The sequence below is a fragment of the Schistocerca gregaria genome, chromosome 1 (genome assembly GCF_023897955.1).
Source record: "Schistocerca gregaria isolate iqSchGreg1 chromosome 1, iqSchGreg1.2, whole genome shotgun sequence".
NCBI lineage: Eukaryota > Metazoa > Arthropoda > Insecta > Orthoptera > Acrididae > Schistocerca > Schistocerca gregaria.
In genome coordinates this window covers 322,553,393-322,575,029 of record NC_064920.1, presented here as the reverse complement: position 1 = coordinate 322,575,029, position 21,637 = coordinate 322,553,393, and the positions used below count along the sequence as shown (strand labels likewise).

Below are 21,637 nucleotides of genomic sequence, written 5' to 3'. Positions count from 1 at the left end.
ACGGAATTTTTTTTTTCTAAAAGTTCCAGTCCAGAAAAGTTAGATGTTTTTTGTCTTGTGATTAGTACCCTGTAGTACTATATTCCCTGTAAAGGAGAGCTTTTTTTAACATTCAGGGGTAATGTATGTTTTCAGTGAAGTTGTTTCTTACTAATTTATTTGTTTCAGTGTTTATTTCTATTGTCTTTGTTTGTGGTTATTTCTTTTCAATTTCATTGTTACAGATATTTTGTACACTTTGTTGTAGTTTCTTGTCAGTTTCTTTGACATGGTTGTTCATTGCAGGTTTCTGTATTGTAGTTGTTCAGTGCTAATTTGTTTACAGAAGAGGCTTCTAAGAAATCTGAGATCATTCAGTGAGTTCAGTTTTTTTCATGAGGAATTTTTCCAGTTGGCACAGTTGCAGTGTGTTTTGTGAAAACGACAGTTTGAAATGTCTTCTGACTGGGGACGCAGGAGAGTGAAGTATGCTGACTATTTGCATATCCATAAAGTGATATATAAGACAAACAAAAAACAGACTTCGTTCAGGTTGGGGATAAATTTTCTCATTTGAAGACACTGTTTCAAAGTGAAGATGTTTTCAGTGATGACTTTGTGTGTTCCAAAATGTTTTGACAGAATAACAACAATGATAGTATCTGAACAAGGTAAAGCCTCCCACAGTGCAGATGATGCAGATTTTGCTTCAATAGAGGAAGAATTAAATACCCTGAATCAGTTAGCTACAGAGGTAGGTGTTAGTCCTGTTAAGAAACCGTGGTCAGTGAAGTCCACTCATAAGCTCTATGCATCAAGAAAATGCAGAGAAATTGCTAAAGCTATGGATGAATACCCGACAGCAAAGCTGATCACACTCTTCAAAGTAGAAATTCCATGTGCAGAAGAAAATGAACCAAATCGCTCTTCCACCTCTCGTCAGGAATTTTTCACAAAAATCATTTCGGCTGTTAAATATTGTGCAACCTGCAGTGAAAATGTGCAAGTTTAAATTATTATTCAAGAGACATTTTCAAAGAAAATAATTTTGAACCACGTCCTGCCAGAATCACAGTACATGATAGACAAATCAAGAAAGTTTGTACAGTGTTATGAAACCGATGCTCCTTTTGTATTTAACAACAGTATGTTTAATCCGATAACTTTGAAGAACTTTCTGGATCATGTGACATAGGACACCTAGGGTGGGCATGTGAAGTCATTAGAGGTCTGTGATGTAAAGCGAGAGATTTGTTTCAAGAATGTGGTGACTGCCCTGGAAATGGAGGACTGTATTTACAGAGACTTGGCCTGGAAGATGTAGCAGATAATTCTGCAGAAACTACATATATGACATGGTAAGAGAATAAATTAAGAAAACTATTGCCTTTGACAATTTCATTGATGAACTTGATAAATGGTCAGTGAAAGCAGTAACACAGCAGCATCTGAAGAAATTGCAACAACACATTGCAGAAGTGAAAGGGTGTGTACAGGCTGAAGAACTATATTTAGTGCTTCACTGTGATTTTGCTGAGAACTGGTCTGTAATTCTCCCACAAGTCGTATAGGTTTTAATTTTTACAGGTGACACATTTTCAAAACAAGACCACAAGTGCTGCAGTTGTAAGTAACGACACAGGACATGACTCAGCAAATACTTTGCTAGCATTGCGCAAAATTCTTCAACTGCAAAAATGGGCAGAGATCATCATAATTTCTGATGGTGCTCCTAGTCATTTTAAAAATTGTTACTAGCTGTTTGAATTGAGTAAGTTACTCGTGCAACCAACTCACTGGGTATACAATGCTACTGGTCACAGGAAGGGGCCTTGTGATGGTGTAGGTGGCCTGCTGAAGCACCGTGTTACAAAACATAATCCTTGCAGACCAAATATAGCTGCATTTCTGAATGCTGAGAATTTTATGACAGTCATGAAATATTACCCATCCACGGCCCTTATTCTTTTGTCCAAATAGGAAATTGAAGAATTCTGTGAGCAGAAAAATAGAAAACTAGTCCAAACAAATTACTCCTGTGAAAGGAATTCAGAAGACACATTTTTGGGCGTAAAATGATTGGTGAACTCATATTGCAACACTTTGAAGAGCAAGAAAGAAGAAAATTTGTTCATTCGGTCAACACCTTGGAAACAGCAGGATAATATACAGATTCACAACCTGAGAGGGGGATGTTTGTAGCATGTGTGTATGACTGTGACTGGTGGAGATTATAGACACCAGATATGAGTTAAACGAAGTTGTGAAATTTATGCTACCATTTGGACCAGCTGCTGGATATAAATTTCCAGCTGAAGAACAGCAACAATGCCATTGGTACTCACTTCCTGTTACCAACTTTTTGAAGTTTGTAAGTGCTCCAGTTCCTGTTGGTGCAACAGGAAGGCATCACTCTCTATCAAAGGAAGATATTGAAGCAGTGCAACACATTTTTCATTCATTGACTGGCTAATTTCAGTAAAAAAACAGAGTGCACAGAAGTTGTATAAATTGAAACCTTTAAGTCTTTGGACCTTTCACATACATTTTGGAACCATTTAAAATGCTTCAAAAATGAGTCACTTTCTCATCTTTCAAAACTAAAGCTCGTGGTCGTGCGGTAGCATTCTCGCTTCCCACGCCCCGGTTCCCAGGTTCGATTCCCGGCGGGGTCAGGGATTTTCTCTGCCTCGTGATGACTGGGTGTTTTGTGCTGTTCTTAGGTTAGTTAGGTTTAAGTAGTTCTAAGTTCTAGGGGACTGATGACCTCAGATGTTAAGTCCCATAGTGCTCAGAGCCATTTGAACATTTTTTTTCAAAACTAAAATTATGTTAAATGAAGCTAGGTTTTTATTTTTATGAGCCTGTTATGAAATAATGTGGTAATAAAACAGGTTTCAGGTATGGAAAAAATTTCAGTTGTTTACAAAACCTGTTCAACCTAAAAGTGGGAGCTCTCCTTTTCAGGGAATGTGGAACTGTATGGTACTATTCAACAGGAAAAACATCAAAATTTTAGTGATTGTCATTTTATCATAATGCAATTAACTTTCAAGTAAAGAAAACCAACAAAATATCTTGAACTGATCCAGAGATCCAGCAGTCAAAATTTTTTCCTAAATTTGCATCTTCAAAATTGTATGTGCTGTGTCATCTTTGGAGCCTGCATCTCGGAGCAGAAATTTTTTTGCAGAAAACAAAAAATATGTATTCCTTACTTAGCCCTTCATTTTAACATATGCTAAATTCAATAACATCTGAGACTCTGAAGGTAAGATTTTTTTCCTAGCCTGTCTGAATTGATATGGACTACGCCTGTAGAATTTTACCTGCACCGGTGTTCATATTATAGAGGACCGGGGTGTGTGTTGCCATTACAGTGGCAAGGTTGAGTTGAGGTCATGGGTTGATGTCAGAATATTGTCCAGAGCTGGCTCAATTCCCTCTTGGCATGTGCTGACAAGAGAGAGGCTGGTTGTGTTCAGGCAACAGACAGCTGGAGCAGAATGCTGACATGGGACACCTGCAGAACCACTTGTGCAGTCCTGTCCTTGCTCCACAATTCGGAGCAAGACACATCTGCAGATGTGGAAGCCCACCATGATTTCTTGCAGCAGAAGAAAAATCCCCCTCTCCCCCTGGTGGTGTCCACCTTCTGAGCAGAGTTGCCTGCACAAGTACAGGTGGATTAGCAGCCGCATCATCCCAGTCACAAACAGCTGCCCTCAAAGGCACACGTCCAACTCCATCTAAAGTGAACCAAAACGTGGCCCATCATCTGGAAGATAACATGTCCACATTAGGGGGGGGAGAGCCACGGCAGCTCTACTATTTCGCTCCATGGTGTCAAAAAATAGCAATGGTGCTAGCTTACCTCTCCCCTCGGGTAGATCCTGTCCCTGGATCTGAACTCAGGGTAGTTCTGCTAAGACTCAGCATATATTTCCACACTAATAATGGTGCACAGTATATTCTCACTAAACACAGCAAGTACCACAAGGTTCACAGACTATGTAGTTGGCCTAAAACACTAGCCCACTGGCTTTCATTTACACTTGACCTGAAATTTCATATCAACTAATAGAGTAAAGCTACCAAATTCTTCTCTTATATGGAATATCCATTAACAGCAAATTATCTTAAGACTCCCTGCAGTATTACAGAATAAAGTGTTACACAGACTCCTCCTAATTCACAGACCTTTGGTAATTTGCTCCATGTGCTGTAAACTGTTTTCGTCCAATATTAATTACTACACAAAAAATCGTTTAGAGTTCTACATCATTAATCCCATCAGTGTACTTTAGTGCAAGGAAAAAATCTGCATGTCATTGAATGAATAATCTTGATCATATATGCACACAGCTCTAGTTGCAATAACCATAGGAAAAAGTAAAATAACACTGGTAGACTCTTCCTCTCTTACAAATGCTTGTAACACATAGTTTCTCAATTGATCACATACTGTGCTTGGCAGGTAGTCCAATCTCCTGGTGTCTGGTGCACCGGGGAGGCGGGGTCATATTGGTGCACAAAGAGGGTCACATGAGTGGGCGGCTCCCCACCTAAGGTAGATAATGACTGCACGGAATAAAGTTAGAGCTATTAAGGGCCTGGTATTTTGATGGTCATGCTCATGACCATAAATCGGTTATCCCACTATTACTGTACATGCTGCAGCATCTGATATGCAGAAAATTTGTATGTCCTGGGTTGCTGTGAGTTGCTTCAGGGGAAGGATGAGGTCTAGTTGCAGAGTACTAGTGAGATAGGTCAGCTTCTATGCTGGGAGTACCTCTTAACAGTTTTCCAACCATTACAACTGGCTGAGTTATGTTCATCCTGATGTTTCCTGGAACAATGCCCGACAAGTGGAATGTCAGACACACTGTCACAATTTGTCCTGTAGTTCAGCAACCTGCTGGTGTGGAGCTCCAATCCCATCACCCTCTAACTCTCCCTTGTGCTCATAGCAATTCTACTACTACTACTACTACTACTACTACTTCGTACACAGAATAGATGCAGTGTAGCCCCTCGTTTTGGAAATAGGGTTGTGGTTCCAGGCTGCCCTGTGACCACCATTGGCCATCTTTCTCACCTAAGAACAACAGAATCTTGCTTGTATCATTGCAATTCTTGATCACTCTGGTTGGGCATATTGCCCCTCTTTCTGACAGTTATTGAATTCCTCCCCATAGTGCCATTCAGATCTTTGATATCATTGTCATCATCGGTCCCAAATACTATTTTTAATATCTTCCTCCCCAGCATTCAGCTGTCGCCTCTTGCGCCTTTGCAGGATATGATGTGCTGTGTTAACTGCTTTGTGCAGTTGTCCTCATCACTTGTAGGACATACGCAATATGTGGTATTTCCCTATCTTTCTCCAGACATTCCTGCCTGTCCTCTTTGTGTCACAATTTTGAAAATGTTTTCTCCAACCTCTGCTCCTCATTCCCCATCCCCTATGTTTTATGCATCAGCCTCAAAGTCCATCAGTGACTAATTACAATTTCTTCTTGCCAGGTGAATAGCACTCCACTTTCCTATTGCTAGTTCCACAGTGCTCCTACTCCATTCTCAGTGAAGAGATTTAGTACTGCCAGGATTAGGATGTCCTTGACCCCCTTTGTCTGGATTACAGCAACCTGGGGAAAGCGAGCTGTAATTATCCCCCCCCCCCTCTCCCTCTCCCCTTTTGAAAGACCCAACGTTACCTCACAAAATTTGTCACGTGAACAGGTAATACAAAAACGCTGATGTAAAGCAACAATAATTACACCAACAAAAGGTATTGCTCCTTTTTCTACCACTGACATTACACTGTGTAACAGTTACAGACAGTCCACCTTACTATTTCCATAAGAACACCTTAGGTAATGTTAAAATCCCACCAAGTAATCTTACATACAACTTCGGCTAAACAAACTTTCCATGGTACTCTACATCCTTCATTCTTACTTCTGGGATCTTGCATGTAGATGACGCAACATACTTTTGATTCTCATTCTATCATTTCAAGCATTTTGCATAATGATTGATGCTGATATTTGCAGCAATGAACCGGAGCTTGTTGAAACAGTCAAGAGTGACAGGCATGAACTATATTCATTAAAATAGGTGATTATAGTTTGACATTTACTAGTGACATCCTCTCAAACAATTGGTATGCCCCGCCCCCGGTACCAACTTCATATTTTCATCCTAACCCCCACTATGCACTCTGGCAGCTTTTGTACATGTTTCCCTAGCTATTCCTGTTGCTCCAGTGCTCTGGTGTTTTGCCCTCTTTAATGTGTCTATGAAATTCTGAACAGAATCTCCGTTCCTCCTAATCTTTGGCTTGACTATATGAAATGGCAAAGTCCAGTGTTGTTGTGAGCCTTGGAATTACATGCTGCTAAAACACAAAGTAAATAAACATACCAATCATTAGGGTGGCTGTCAACATAGAACTGAGCGAGTCGAGTGCACTATTGGTAGGATGTTGAGCTACTACCATTCGCTTGTGGGTCCAATGGCTATCCTTTCTTTTCAAACTCATAGCAAGTGTCACAACTGCTTCACAAAGTCCAGCATGAAGTTTGTACCTTGGTCAGTGGTAAACATTTCAGGGACACCAGACTTTAACAACCAGTTATTCACCATGACCCGTGGCACTGCAGTCGCATGTTGGTTCGGAATGGTGACCACGCAATGTATGGTGCTCACAGTACACAACTCTTTTACATACGTGTCTACATCTCCTTCCCTTGTCCTCCACCAGCAATGCCTGCCATTCTTCAATCCATCACCTTATGACCCCAATTTCCAGGTAGCATATAACTGTGCACCTCCTTCAATACTTCTCCCAGGTACTACTATGTGTGGGCCTAATCTTGACCTACATAACATGATTTGCACAGTGAACTGTGGCTGAGTCATTAACAGCTTGCTGTTTACGTCAGTACCTGCAGTGTCTGCCATTCCACAGGGCTATGACCCAGGGCTCATACTACCGTAACCTTCCTGCTCAGTTCATCTGCGTTTCCATGCTTCCTGCCTAGTTTATGGGCTACTTCAAAGTCAAACTCGTTGACTCTTCAAACACTCCCCTTGTAAGCCTGCTTGAAGAAGACTCTTGTGGAGTAATTTTTATCAGCCTTGTTCATCTTCTGTGAAGCTTAAACCCCATTCAGTTTTTCAAATGTGGCTCTAAACTCTGTTACCCACTGAAATATTACACTTTTTTAAGTAATTGGTAAATTGCCATGCAATGTCTGCAAACTTTTTCACAAATTTTCCCCAGTAATTGGCCAGCCTCAAGAGAAATTGTAACTCCTTACTTGTCTGAGAAGTTGGAGGAAAGTTCTATACTGTTTGCATTAACTTTGGTGGCTTTTACCCATAAGCCCTTAAACACTTTCTTCAACTGCCATATATGTTCCTTCATATCCCTTGAAACCACAGTTGTATCGTTAAGGTACACAATACGTTACTGAGGTTTACAAACCCTCAGTATGCCATTCACCAACCGCTGAAATGTGGGTGGTGCATTTTCCAATTCAAATGTCATTTGCTGATACTGGTAATGACCACAGGGGACTGAAAATGCAGTATTTTGCTGGTCCCGTGTAGCCACCTCCAGTTGATGGTCCCCACTCCTAAAATCTGTCATAAGAGAAATGCTGGTACTGCCCCCAAGCTGTTAAGGGTTTTCATAATGTTTGGTATTCGATGTTCATCTGTGTTTTACTATTTAGGTGTCGGTAGTGACAATCTATACTTTCTGGTTCCATCTGCCGACTTTTTTTGTATAGACAGTGGTTGCTCCCCAAGGGCTAGTGCTCTCCTTTATCATTCAGTTTTTGGTTAATGAAGTCCTCCACATAGGCTATAAATGTTGAGGTATACAACATGGTGTCACAATATACATGTGCTTCAGTTCCTATTGAAATTCGTTGTTGCATTAGGGGCAGCACTGGCAGTAGGCCCTGGGGTTTAAATAGATCCTAGACTCTCCCCCACCCCCACCCCCTCCCCCACCCTCTCCCCCACCCCCTCCCCCACCCTCTCCCCCACCCCCTCCCCCACCCTCTCCCCCACCCCCTCCCCCACCCCCTCCCCCACCCTCTCTCAAGTGTTCTACCTCCATATGTGATGCAGTTGTAGCAGCAGCTTGCATATAATTATTGCCTACACGTGATGCACCCATATCATCTTTGTTTGAAACGTCTACACTTGTTTCAACAATCCTTTTGATAGCTTTACCTCATCATTACCAAAGTTATCCAAACTGATGGGCACAATTCTTTCAGCATCCATTTCCTGTAAGCATACAATACTTCTTCGTGCGAAATACAGTGATGCATCCAGTACATCATTCTCCTCTAGTGGCTCTGGCACAGGTGACATGGTAACAGGTAGTTCTGGCCATACTCGTGTAAAAGAGCCTCCTGATGCCTTTTGTCACTATATTGTGTGAATTAAGCCTTAGTGACCTTGTTTGCAATTTAAGTGGCATGTCGCTCAAGATAGATGAACCTTGCAACAGTATTTCACTGGTGTTAGCTTATACCCAGTTGGAACATTGTATCCTAGAGTTCCACCATACACACTGAATGTCAGTTTTGTCATGATGCTTGAACAGAAAGCCCTATGATCGTAATGTAACCTTCACTTACATGAGGCATCACTGTCATGCATTCCTTAAATTATCCCACCCCAAGCTGAAAATTTAACATAGCTGAACCCAGTGACTTCAAGCCACTATCGCCCACCCCACGAAACGTGTAATGTGATGGGTTTAACGATATCCTGGTTATGAGATCCAGACTTGTCATGGACACATGTATTCCTGTGTGCTTGAACAGTACTGTGTCTAACAAAAATTTATGCTTCTTACCACTTACAATACCTACTATCCCACACTCAACCTCTGCACATATTTCTGCAGAGTTTAAATTTTATGATAATGCCATCTGGCAAACTTGGTGTTCCCCATTTGTGATCAACCCCTGACGTGTCCATTCTCCCCCGCCCCTCTGCCTTGCTTCTACATAAACACTGCTGGTAACCACCCACACCACACTTATGACATTGTGACTGACAACAGTTCCACTGGACATGCCCTGCACACCTACACCTTTAACACTTTGTCAGTAGATTAAATACCTCATCTGTTGTGCATCCCTGTCGTTATGTCTCTTCTTTCTCCATAGCTTTCCTAGTAGCAGATTCAGATCATTCAGGGTGGGAGGACTCTCAGGAAAGTGTCTAGAGCCCTGTACTCAGCTTCCTGGAAGATAATCTTATTCACTTCATCACATCCTGTTAATTCATCAGAATGCACATTGACTTTTCTTATCGTGTTATGGAAAGTTTCTACTGAGATCTGTACTTGAGACATTCCACTGAATTGCTTCTGGAAAAATCCTTTCAGTATTCTGTTTACTATATAGTTGCTTGTGCCCTTCTCCAGAATGCTCAAATAACAGTGTGTTATTCAACTCGTCATACTTCACAGTAGTTGTGCGTATCCCATCAATCACAACTTAGTCATTTGTAATAGCTGATTGTTTGATCAAAATCAAACCTTTGTGCTGTCTTCAGATCATCCAAGGAGGACAATACATACCAATTTGGCTTGTTGGCACACACAAACAAATCCCACCGCCGCCCCCCCCCCCCCCTTTAAAAAAAAAAATTAAGAACGCCATAGTAGCCGCAATAAACTACGTGATCCTCTACTGCCTTCACTACTTCATCGCTCTTCTTCTACTATATTTCTTTCTCCCATTTCTGTCAATTGTTCCCTTATGCTCTCCCTGAATCTCTGTACAACCGCTGTTTCTTTCAGTTTATACAGGTCCCATCTCCTTAAATTGCCACCTTTTTGCAGTTCCTTCAGTTTTAATCGACAGTCCATAACCAATAGATTGTGGTCCTAGTCCACATTTGCCCCTGGAAATGTCTTACAATCTAAAAGCTGGTTCCTAAATCTCTGTCTTAGCATTAGATAATCTATCTGAAACCTGTCAGTATCTCCAGGCTTCTTCCATGTATACAGCTTTCTTTCATGATTCTTGAACCAAGTGTTAGCTATGATTAAGTTGTGTTCTGTGCAACATTCTACCAGGCGGCTTCCTCTTTCATTTCTTAGCCCCAATCCATAGTCACCTACTATGTTTCCTTCTCTCCCCTTTCCTACTACTGAATTCCGGTCACCCATGACTATTAAATTTTCGTCTTCCTTCACTATCTGAATAATTTCTTTGATTTCCTCATACATTTCTTCAATTTCTTCATCTGCAGAGCTAGTTGGCATATAAACGTGTACTACTGTAGTAGGCGTGGGCTTCGTGTCTATCTTGTCCACAATGATGCGTTCAAGTAGATTACCCGCACTCCTATTTTGTTATTCATTATTAAACCGACTCCTGCATTACCCCTATTTGATTTTGTATTTATAATCTTGTATTCACCTGACCAAAAGTCTTCTTCCTCCTGCCACCGAACTTCACTAATTCCCACTATGTCTAACTTTAACCTATCCCCTTGTTTTCAGCCGTTCGTAGTACCAGCACAGCATGGCCGTTTTGGTTAGTGTTACAAGGCCAGATCAGTCAATCATCCAGACTGTTGCCCCTGCAAATACTGAAAAGGCTGCTGCCCCTCTTCAGGAACCACACATTTGTCTGGCTTCTCAACAGATACCCCTCCATTGTGGTTGCACCTATAGTACGGCTATCTGTATCGCTGAGTCACACAAGCCTCCCCACCAACGGCAACGTCCATGGTTCACCGGGGGGAGGTATGTGAAGGAAAGTGTGTTCATCTCCCCTTTACCTCATGGCATAGAAGTAGTGAAGAAAGGAATAACAGACGCCATACATTCTGTAAAAGCAGATACCTTGTGTGAAGTTTGACAAATTGAGCTGTCCTCTAGAGGTTGTCATTCTGCTGCTGGTGGATACACAGAGCATTTGTAACCACATAGTTAAGATTTTTTAGTATTTTTCAGTCTAACCTGTGTTTGTAGTATGTTTCCATTAATAAATGTGGAGTTTTGAAATCAGGTCATTCTTTTTGAAATACCCTGGATTACATCTTATTAGTGACCACCTGCCGGGGTGGCAGAGAGCGTTAACGCGCTGCTTCCTGGACTTGGGTAGGCGTGCTGGCCCCGGATCGAATCCGCCCAGCAGATTTACGACGAGGGCCGATGTGCCGGCTAGCCTGTATGTGGTTTTTAGGCGGTTTTCCACATCCCACTAGGTGAATACCGAACCTGAAATGGTCCCCATCTTCCACCTCAGTTACACAGCTCGCAGACATTTGAACACTTTCGCACTATTTCATGGATTACATTTGCTGCAGACAGTTGGGTACACTAATTCCAGTCCAGTGGGTACGGGGTGGCGGCAGGAAGGGCACCTGGCCACCCCTTAAACATTAACATGCCAAATCTGATTAACTATGGCTGACCCTGCGTTAACTGCAGGAAAAGGCTCAAGCGATAGATAGGTAGATATCTTATGTGTGACCATGAGCCACTTCAATTCCGGACACTTCACTTGATTCCGCAGCTCAGGAGAGAGCGCACATTTAGATGCGGAAGCTGGGGCACAGCCCTCGGTGATGGTGTCTGCCCCTGCGAGAGGTATACAGTGTCAGTTTGCGTGCGCAGGTACAAGTGGATGGATGACTGCACTAGCCTGATCGCAAATGCCTGCCGGTCCGTGCAGAAGTTCAGCTGTGGCTAAAGCCAACCCGAATAGAAAAGCATTTAAAACCAGGAGTCAACTTGTCTATGGTGGAGCCCAAATTTTGTGGTGGCAGAATGATGTTGAGTCATTGGCTGGTGTGGACATTCTGATGTAGTAGGCGCTGCCAGACTGCTCTGCCTTTGGCTAAAAAATATGGGTATTTTCAGGTTTGGTGCCTACCTGTCTTGCCGAACCCCCGCTTCAAATCATGCACACAAAAAACAATATGCCAGCCAAAAGATGCGGCAACTGACCTGTCATTTGTGGTTAGCCCCACCTTCTCTGCTGTGTCAGTGGTACTACAAGCACTGGTCCCTGGCCTGCAACGTGGAAACAGGCTGTGGTATTGCTCCACCTGACATAATGTTGCTTTGATCAGCTCTGTATCTGCTGAAGTCCATGGCCTGCTAGTGCAGTATACTAGCACCATATGTGACTAAAGTCCAAATTGCCCATTAAGAATGCAATATCCCGTGCAACATTAGTCTTTTGCCTATATAAGGTTCATCTCTAGCGAAAATATGCATCCAGTATATACGTGTGATTCTGTGAGTCAGTCCAAAACAGCACTATGATGCTTGAAAAGTTCTTCTACATGTCTCATATTGCAGTTTTTTTTTTTTTTTTTTTTTTTACATTTCAAATAGAGTGAGGTGGCACAGTGGTTAGCACACTGGACTCTCATCCTGATTTAGATTTTCCTTCATTTCCCTAAATCGCTTCAGGCAAGTGCCGGGATGGTTCCTTAGAAAGGGCATGGCCGATTTCCTTCCCTAATCCGATCTTGTGCTCCATCTCTAATGACCTCGTTGTCGTCGGGGCGTTAAACAGTAATCTCCTCCTTTACATTTCAAGCCCAAACCTTTGCTGCCATCGGCGCAATGTTACATCCTCCAAGAACAGGCAACATCAGATCACGAAGCACATAACACAGAGCCATAAATAGACTTATTTCTTTCCCACTGCTAATTTACATCTACTAGCCAGTGTAAAATTTAAAAAAGATCCACTTATTTAAATGTAGATGATCATTATATTAAGATTAATGGATTTTTCTTCTTTCCATGCGGGTTATTTTGATGCCTTCCTGTCAATTCTACATCTGCTAGTTCTCTTTTAATCACAAAATCACAGTAAATCTATCAAAAACACATCAAACAAAGGAAACACTTTTGTACATAGGAAGATAGATAATGTGTGTATTTACATTGTTCTGTTATTTTATTAAATGTACATTTCTGAATTATGACATTCTGGATGAATTTGAAAAGTAAACTGTATGTGTTTGAACCATTTAACGAACTGCCGAGCTATTTTGGTTAGATGTGTGTGTTGGCAGTGTCATTTGGCATATGGTACATCTCCATAACTATATGACTGTAACAATAACTAAAGTATAACAATATGGAAAGGATAGATTATGACTCAGCATCTAAAAGATAAGTTGAGACACAGGCACAATGAAAAAGACCGCTAAAATATTAATCTTTTGGACAGAGATCTTCCAAAAAATAGCACACGCCCACACACACGTCCACTGTTTCCAAGTGCTGGGGCCCAAATGAGGGCCTTCTTTTTCTGCAACTCAATGCTTCTCATATCCAATGTATCCTGTCCATCCTGTTGTTATCCCATTCTCCATTCCCCATTCCCCATTATTCGATTTTATTTTAGTAATTAAATTTCATTGATGTAATGGCATATTTAGTCTTAAACACCATATAACTCTGAGAGTTTCCGTCATACATGTTGTTGTGGAGTATTGAGCTGGCCTCATCGTAATGAATAAAAGTGTGCTCAGATTTATCATAACCTTAATTGGTCACAAATAACTTGGCTCTCGCTGGATACAATGGCCAACAAGCTGCATCTGTGGCCACCAATAATTGAAATCACCTAAAAGTTTTTCCATAAATCTTGTGTACAGAACTCCACTGCAATCCAGTGGAAAGGTCTGACTTGGTAAGCAAATGGCAAAGCTCCAGTTCAGGTAACTACCTTTAGTGAGCTAATCCCAGTCTTCTGTTGACTTCTAATTGACTACGTCCTTCCTCCAATATCATGTGCCTCTGAGACTTGTGTTATGATAACCAGCCTCCATGTTTTACTATTTGCCTTTGGCTGTTACATCGGAATATTTGTTCGTGTTATCTTAAAACTTGAGATTAATTAGCAGAAAATATTTAAATATTCTGTTAAGCATATACTCAGTGTCATTATAACTTGTATCTTTAATGGATGTACAACCTCAATCGACATCTAGTAGCAGATTGTCATTGTCATACCATTCATACTTTTTTTCTCTAATTGTCTACAGGATTTAATACAACTACTAATGTGGTTGTGCTCGCTGCAACAAATCGTGTTGATATACTAGACAAAGCATTGTTGCGACCTGGTAGATTTGACAGACAGATATTTGTTCCTGCTCCAGACATTAAAGGAAGAGCATCAATATTTAAAGTACATTTACAACCTTTAAAAACTAGTTTAGACAAGACTGATCTGGCAAGGAAAATGGCAGCCTTAACACCAGGTTTTACTGGTAAGTATTTTGTTGCAATTTGACAGTTTAAGAATTGAATAACATAGTTACCTGTAATTCTTTTAACTGCCACAAAGGAGTGATTGAACAATAAGTTTTTAAAGTATGATCCCATTAAACATCATGACCTCAATGATATGTCTAGTGCATCTCTTACATTAACCCTTTGACAGCTGTCGACAGGTTAACACATTGTGCTCTGTTGCTCTCCAGGTGCTGAGGATGTATTTAAATGCGGTCACTGGGTTTTTCTTAAAGCGCTTTTGACATGTACATGTGCCTCGTTGTGCCAACCTCTCACTGCTGTGGACGAATTACTTCCATATATCTACGAATAAAAAAGTTTAAAGTATTTTTTGGTAAAACATATGTGCCTCTTTGTGTGCTATCATTTGTAAAAAGCCTTGTTCGGATTTCTTTAATTGTTAATAAATTGACAATTGTTGAGACGGCATAATTTCTGATGTGAAGGGATGAAATGGTATGTCCACTGGATATAAAAACCAATAACCTGAGAACGAAATTAGATTTTTCTGTACTCAGTTTTAAATAAAATTTCAGTATCTTACCTTCAACCATATGCAAAGTTTACACACTACATTTTTACCTATGCAAAATGTTTATAATCTCGTGTAATGTTTTACTTAATTTGATGCAGCACAGTAATTATGACAAATGAGGAGAGGAAAGTTCCCTTTATCGAACAGAGATATCACACTGTAAAATGTGCAAAAGTCAATTTTTTTTCACCAAATAGGTTATTGGGGCAGTGAAAGGGTTAATTAAGCATATTCAACGACATTCTTCCTTACTGTGTGCATTTTATTTTTAATTGACTAACAGTTTATTGTTCTAAAATAGGTGCCGACATTGCCAATGTTTGTAATGAGGCTGCGTTGATTGCTGCTCGTGATCTGAGTGAATCTATATCAATGAAAAACTTTGAACAAGCTATTGAGAGAGTTGTAGCGGGAATGGAGAAAAAAACTAATGTCCTTCAGCCTGAAGAGAAGAAGACCGTTGCATATCATGAAGCAGGGCATGCTGTAGCTGGATGGTTTCTTGAGAATGCTGATCCTTTATTGAAGGTCAGCACATTTCCTATTGCTTATTAAATTTTTCTATTAAGTGGAAATTTTACAAGTATTTCATTACTCATTATAGATTGAAATTCTTACCTGCCTCCAACTAGGTATCATTACTTACCTTGCCAGCAGACAAAGAAATACCTGCCACTTCAAGATGCCAAAAGTTTATTTAGAGTAAGGACAATGCCAGCATTGGAGAAGTGAATTGCAAATGACAAATAGGTAATGAAACGCTGTGCATTGTATGAAAGTATTTTGAAATCTGTGTGGTATTAAGCTCTTGGTGTCATGATTAATTCCATCCTGATGTAGCTAGTGTTGCTAATTGTTAGCCTAGCAGTGAACCACAAAAAATTTAACCTATGAGAGTTTCCATTTGTCATTAAAGCAGCTAGGTAAACCCAATAAGATGATGATATTTGATTGTACATTGCAAAACTTTCACAAGCTAGTCATCTCCAATTAAGAATGTATTCTGAATATATGTTCCATATTTTCCTTTGTCAGAAGTAATAGCTCATACAATTAATTATATCCAAGTCTGCATTTTTCATAAATTTACATTTTAGTGGAGTATAGACCTGAGAGATTGCTCAGTGATATGTACTTGTTGTTCATCAGTTTTGTTCTTAGATTTTAATTTTGTGTAAATCATCTTTCAACTAAGCAAATTTGTAGCCTTTCTATGGTCACATGTGTGCGGGAAAGGGGGTAGGGGGGGGGGGGGGGGAGGCTTCTGCATGCACAGATTTCTGCTTCTGAAGTACAAATCGCACATCCATGTCCATTTGTCTCTGGGCATTGGGGCCCGACTGAGTCGAGCTTTGTCTGAAAGCTTAATATTTTTTGCAGTCTTTTTCATTGTGTCTGCCTGTGACGCAGTGCCAGTTCGGTGAGTAACAGCCTATCATTTTCATATTGTGTTTATTCCATCCTTGAATTGTTTCTAATTTATAACCTTGTGATTACCTTACACCACTGATGTGTGTTAAAATTTCTCATATATTTTACACATAGTTTGCAGAAAATACGTCCTAATTCATTAGAATTTTTTTTGTAAACTACTGCTGTTTATGCATTAGAACTGATAAGTTGCCAGAGTGCCTTTGTGGAACATGTTGTTGTTGTTGTTGTTGTTGTTGTTGTGGTCTTCAGTCCAGAGACTGGTTTGATGCAGTTCTCCTTGCTACTCTATCCTGTACTAGGTTCATCATCTTCCATTACCTACTGCAACATACATCCTTCTGAATCTATTTACTGTATTATTCTCTTGGTCTCCCTCTATGATTTTTACCCTCCACGCTGCCCTCCAATAATAAATTGGTGATCCCTTGATGCCTTAGAATATGCCCTAACAACCCTTCTTCTAGCCAAGTTGTGCCACAAATTTATCTTCTCTCAAATTCTATTCAGTACCTCCTCATTTGTTACGTGATCTACCATTCTGAATTTCAGCATTCTTTTGTAGCACATCATTTCAAAAGATTCAATAAACTGTTTATTGTCCATTTTTCGCTTCCATACATGGATACACTTTATACAAATACCTTCAGAAAAGACTTCTTGACTCAACTCTATACTCGATGTTAACAAATTTCTCTTCTTCAGAAAAGCTTTCCTTGCCGTTGCACTCTACATTTTATATCCTCTCTACTTCAACCATCATCAGTTATTTTGCTCCCCAAATAGCAAAACTCATCTACTTCTGTAAGCGTCTCATTTTCTAATCTAATTCCCGCAGCATCACCCAATTTAATTCGACAACATTCTATTATCCTCATTTTGTTTTTTATGTTCATCTTATATCCTCCTTTCAAGACACTGTCCATTCCGTTAAACTGCTCTTCCAGGTCCTTTGCGGTCTCTGACATTATTACAATATAATCAGTGAACCTAAAAGTTTTTATTTCTCCTCCATGGATTTTAATTCCTACTCCAAATTTTTCCTTTCTTTCCTTTACTGCTTGCTCAATATATGGATTGAATAACATTGGCGATAGACGACAATCCTGTCTCACTCCCTTCCCAACCATTGCTTCCCTTTCATGCCCCTCGACTCTTAAAAACTGTCACCTGGTTTCAGTACAAATTGTAAATAGCCTTTCGCTGCCTGTATTTTACCCCTGCCACCTTCAGAATTTGAAAGAGAGTATTCCACTCAACATTGTCAAAAGCTTTCTCTAAGTCTACAAATGCTAGAGACGTAAGTTTGCCTTTACTTAATCTATTTTCTGAGATAAGTAATAGGGTCGGTATTGCCCCACGTGTTCCAAAATTTCTACGGAATCCAACCTTATCTTCCACAAGGTCGGCTTCTACCTGTTTTTCCATTCGTCTGTAAAGAATTCATGTTAGAATTTTGCTGCCGTGGCTTATGAAACTGATAGTTCAGTAATTTTCTCATCTGTCAACACCTGCTTCCTTTGGGATTGGAATTATTATATTCTTCTTGAAGCCCTAAGGCATTTTGCCTGTGTCATACATCTTCCTCACTAGATGGTAAAGTTCTGTTAGGCCGGGCTCTCTCAAGGCTGTCAGTAGTTCTAATGGAATGTTGTCTACTCCTGGGGTCTTTTTTCGACTTAGGTCTTTCAGTGCTCTGTCAAACTCTGCATGCAGTATCATATCTCCTATTTCATCTTCTCTACATTCTCTTCCATTTTTATAATATTGTCCTCAAGAATGTCGCCCTTGTATACACCCTCTATATACTCCTTCCACCTTTCTGCTTTCCCTTCTTTGCCTACAACTGGGTTTCCATCTGAGCCCCTGATATTCATGCTGGTGGTTCTTTTTTCTCCAAAGGTCTCTTTAATTTTCCTGTAGACAGGATCCTTCTTACAGCTAATGACATGCACCTCTACATCCTTAAATTTGTCGTCTAGCCATGCCTGCTTAGCCATTTTGCACATTCTGTCGATCTCATTTTTTGAGACATTTGTATTCCTTTTTGCCTGTTTCATTTACTGCATTTTTATATTTTCTCCTTTCATCAATTAAATTCAGTATCTCTTCTTTTACCCAAGTATTTCTATTAGCCCTCTTCTTTGTACGTACTTGATTCTCTGCTATCTTAACTATTTTGTCTCTCAAAGCTACTCGTTCTTCTCCTACTGTATTTCTTTCCCCCATACTTGTCAAACATTCCCTAATGCTCTCCCTGAAGCTCTCTGCAACCTCTGGTTTAGTCAGTTTATCCAGATCCCATTTCCTTAAATTCCCGCCTTTTTGCAGTTTCTTCAGTTTTAATCTACAGTTCATAACCGATAGATTATGATTGCCCCTGGAAATGTCTTACAATTTAAAACCTGGTTCCTGAATCTCTTGTCTTGCCATTATATAATCTATCTGAGACCTTCAAGCATCTCCAGGCTTCTCCCATGTATACAACCTTCTTTTATGATTCTTGTACCAAGTGTTAACTATGATTAAGTTATGCTCTGTATAAAATTCTACCAGGTGGCTTCCTCTTTCATTCCTTACTCCCATTCCATATTCACGTACTATGTTTCCTTCTCTTCCTTTTCCTACTGTCTGGTTCCAGTCACCCATGATTATTAAATCAGAATAACATTTAATCAATCTCTTCGTCATCTGCGAGCTAGTTGGCATATGTAACTGTGGTAGGCATGGGCTTCATATCTATCTTGGCCACAATAATGTGTTCACTATGTTGTTTGTAGTAGCTTACCCGCATTCCTATTTTCCTATTCATTATTAAACCTACTCCTACATTACTCCTATTTGATTTTGTATTTATAACCCTGTATTCACATGCCCAAAAGTCTTGTTCCTCCTCCACCGAACTTCACTAATTCCCACTATATCTAGCTTTAACCTATTCATTTCCATTTTAGATTTTCTAACCTACTTGGCCAATTAAGGAATCTGACATTCCAAGCTGTGATCCGTAGAACACCAGTTTTATTTCTTCTGATAACAACATCCTCCTGAGTAGACCGTGACGGGAGATCTGAATGGTGGACTATTTTACCTCCGGAATATTTTACCCAAGAGGACGCCATCATCATTTAACAATACATTACAGCTGCATGACCTCGGGGGAAAAATGACTGCTATAGTTTCCCCTTGCTTTCAGCTGTTCGCAGTACCAAAACAGCAAGGCCGTTTCAGTTAGTGTTACAAGCCCAGATCAGTCAATCATCCTGCAACTACTGAAAAGGCTGCTGCCCCATCTTCAGGTACCACACATTTGTCTGGCCTCTCAACAGATACCCCTCCGTTGTGGTTGCATCTACAGTACGCTATCTGTATCGCTGAGGTACACCTGCCTCCCCACCAATGTCAAGGTCCATGGTTTAGGGGGAGTTGTTGAACATATGGAATGTAATTGGGAGAACACCTGTTTCAAACAGGCAAAATTCACTTCTCTTGGTAGTCATTTTGTGAAATTAAAATACTATCAAGATTAAAAAGGAGATATTGTTTAAGTTCTTACTGTTGGCATTGTTGTTCAATTGATCTGACATTAGATGTGTCAATGTGTAGTACAAAGACACAGTAAAATTGTTCCATACACACCATCAATGCAGAACAACATTCTGGTATTTGAATGAATTGAGAATACCCTAGCAGTGAGAGACTAGCATTATCAACTATTTTTTATTCTGAGCACTGCTGAAAATAACCCTAGTGAACAGCTTAATAAGAGGCATCAGTTGTGTTTGGCTGGGTGTGGGTGGGGGGGGGGGGGAGAGAAGGGTTGGGGGGGAGGGGGGGAAGAGAGAGAGAGAGAGAGAGAGAGAGAGAATGTGGAATAGTTGGGTATGCCTCAAGGCTGGCTTAGTGCTAAACCCTGCAGTGGCTGTAGGGGTGACAGCCAAGGACAGGAATAGCAAGATGTGTGGTATCACTGCATTTGATTACAGCCAGATTACAAACATTTGGACACCCTATCTTAACTTTTCAAACTAAGAATCCAAGTAAGCTCACAAGACTGTTGACTTGCACAGTTCTGGTAACCCAACTGTGAACCCACTAGTTGCAGTATCCAGGTAAGACTGTATTTCTTTGGCATTTGTTGACAGTGGGCAACAACACATCAGCAAAACATAGGGTTATTCATGCCGATGATAATAGGAGATATTTGCCAGGAAGTTGATAAGTATGAAGAAATCAGGAACCAAAATTTTCTTCTCTTGGACTGGAAAAAGTTATAAAACAGTCCATGGAAATGGTTTTTAGTTAGTGAACAATTCAATTCACAATTCATTTATTATGCACTTAGCAAGTAAGAAGACTGAGGAAGGAGCACATATGAATTTCAGTCCGCTTCTTGTAGGACTTCGTGTCAAAGATTGTTTCAAAGTATACAACACTGAAACTTCATTTCATCTTGTCCATTCATTGCATGAAAAACCTGTGTGTGTGTGTGTGTGTGTGTGTGTGTGTGTGTGTGTGTGTGTTTTATTGTCTCCTATCAACATATCAACGCATTAACGCTTTCTTGTTTGGTAAGTTACAGCATCTTTGTTTATATATTATTGCAGAACAACTCCAGAATTCCCTCTCCAACCTCAAGTCCTTTGGTTTCATCAGATTCACCTGGTCCTACTCCCAATCCCATGCCTCTTTCCTTGACATTGACCTCCATCTGTCCAATGGCCACCTTACTACATCTGTCCACATCAAACCCACCAACAAGCAACAGTACCTCCATTTTGACAGCTGCCACCCTTTCCATATCAAACGGTCCCTTCCCTAGAGCCTACGCCTTAGTGGCAAACGAATCTGCCCCAGTCCTGAATCCCTGAGCCATTACACTACCAACCTGAAAACAGCTTTCGCATCTTGCAACTACCCTCCCGACCTGGTACAGAAGCAAATAACCAGAGCCACTTCCTCATCCCCTCAAACCCAGACCCTCTCATAGAACCACCCCAAAAGTGCCCCACTTGTGACAGGGTACTTCCTGGGTCTGGATCAGACTCTGAATGTGGCTTTCCAGCAGGGATACGACTTCCTAAAATCCTGCCCTGAAATGAGATCCATCCTTCATGAAATTCTCCCCACTCCACCAAGAGTGTCTTTCCGCTGTCCACCTAACCTTCGTAACCTCTTGGTTCATCCCTATGAAATCCCCAAACCACCTTCCCTACCCTCTGGCTCCTACCCTTGTAACCGCCCCCGATATAAAACCTGTCCTATGCACCCTCCGACCACCACCTACGCCAGTCCTGTAACCCGGAAGGTGTACACGATCAAAGACAGAGCCACGTGTGAAAGCACCCACGTGATTTACCAACTGACCTGCC

General features: G+C 40.7%; 1 protein-coding gene across 1 annotated transcript in view; it reads left to right on the top strand.

Moving 5' to 3' along the window:
• LOC126343832 (AFG3-like protein 2) overlaps nucleotides 1–21,637 on the top strand; it is a 100,566-nt gene that overhangs the window by 60,869 nt on the left and 18,060 nt on the right. Inside the window, exons 10-11 of the mRNA XM_050001972.1 lie at nucleotides 14,047–14,274; nucleotides 15,136–15,362. Of these exons, the coding sequence (XP_049857929.1) occupies nucleotides 14,047–14,274; nucleotides 15,136–15,362 (455 nt within the window). The remainder of the gene's footprint in view (nucleotides 1–14,046; nucleotides 14,275–15,135; nucleotides 15,363–21,637) is intronic.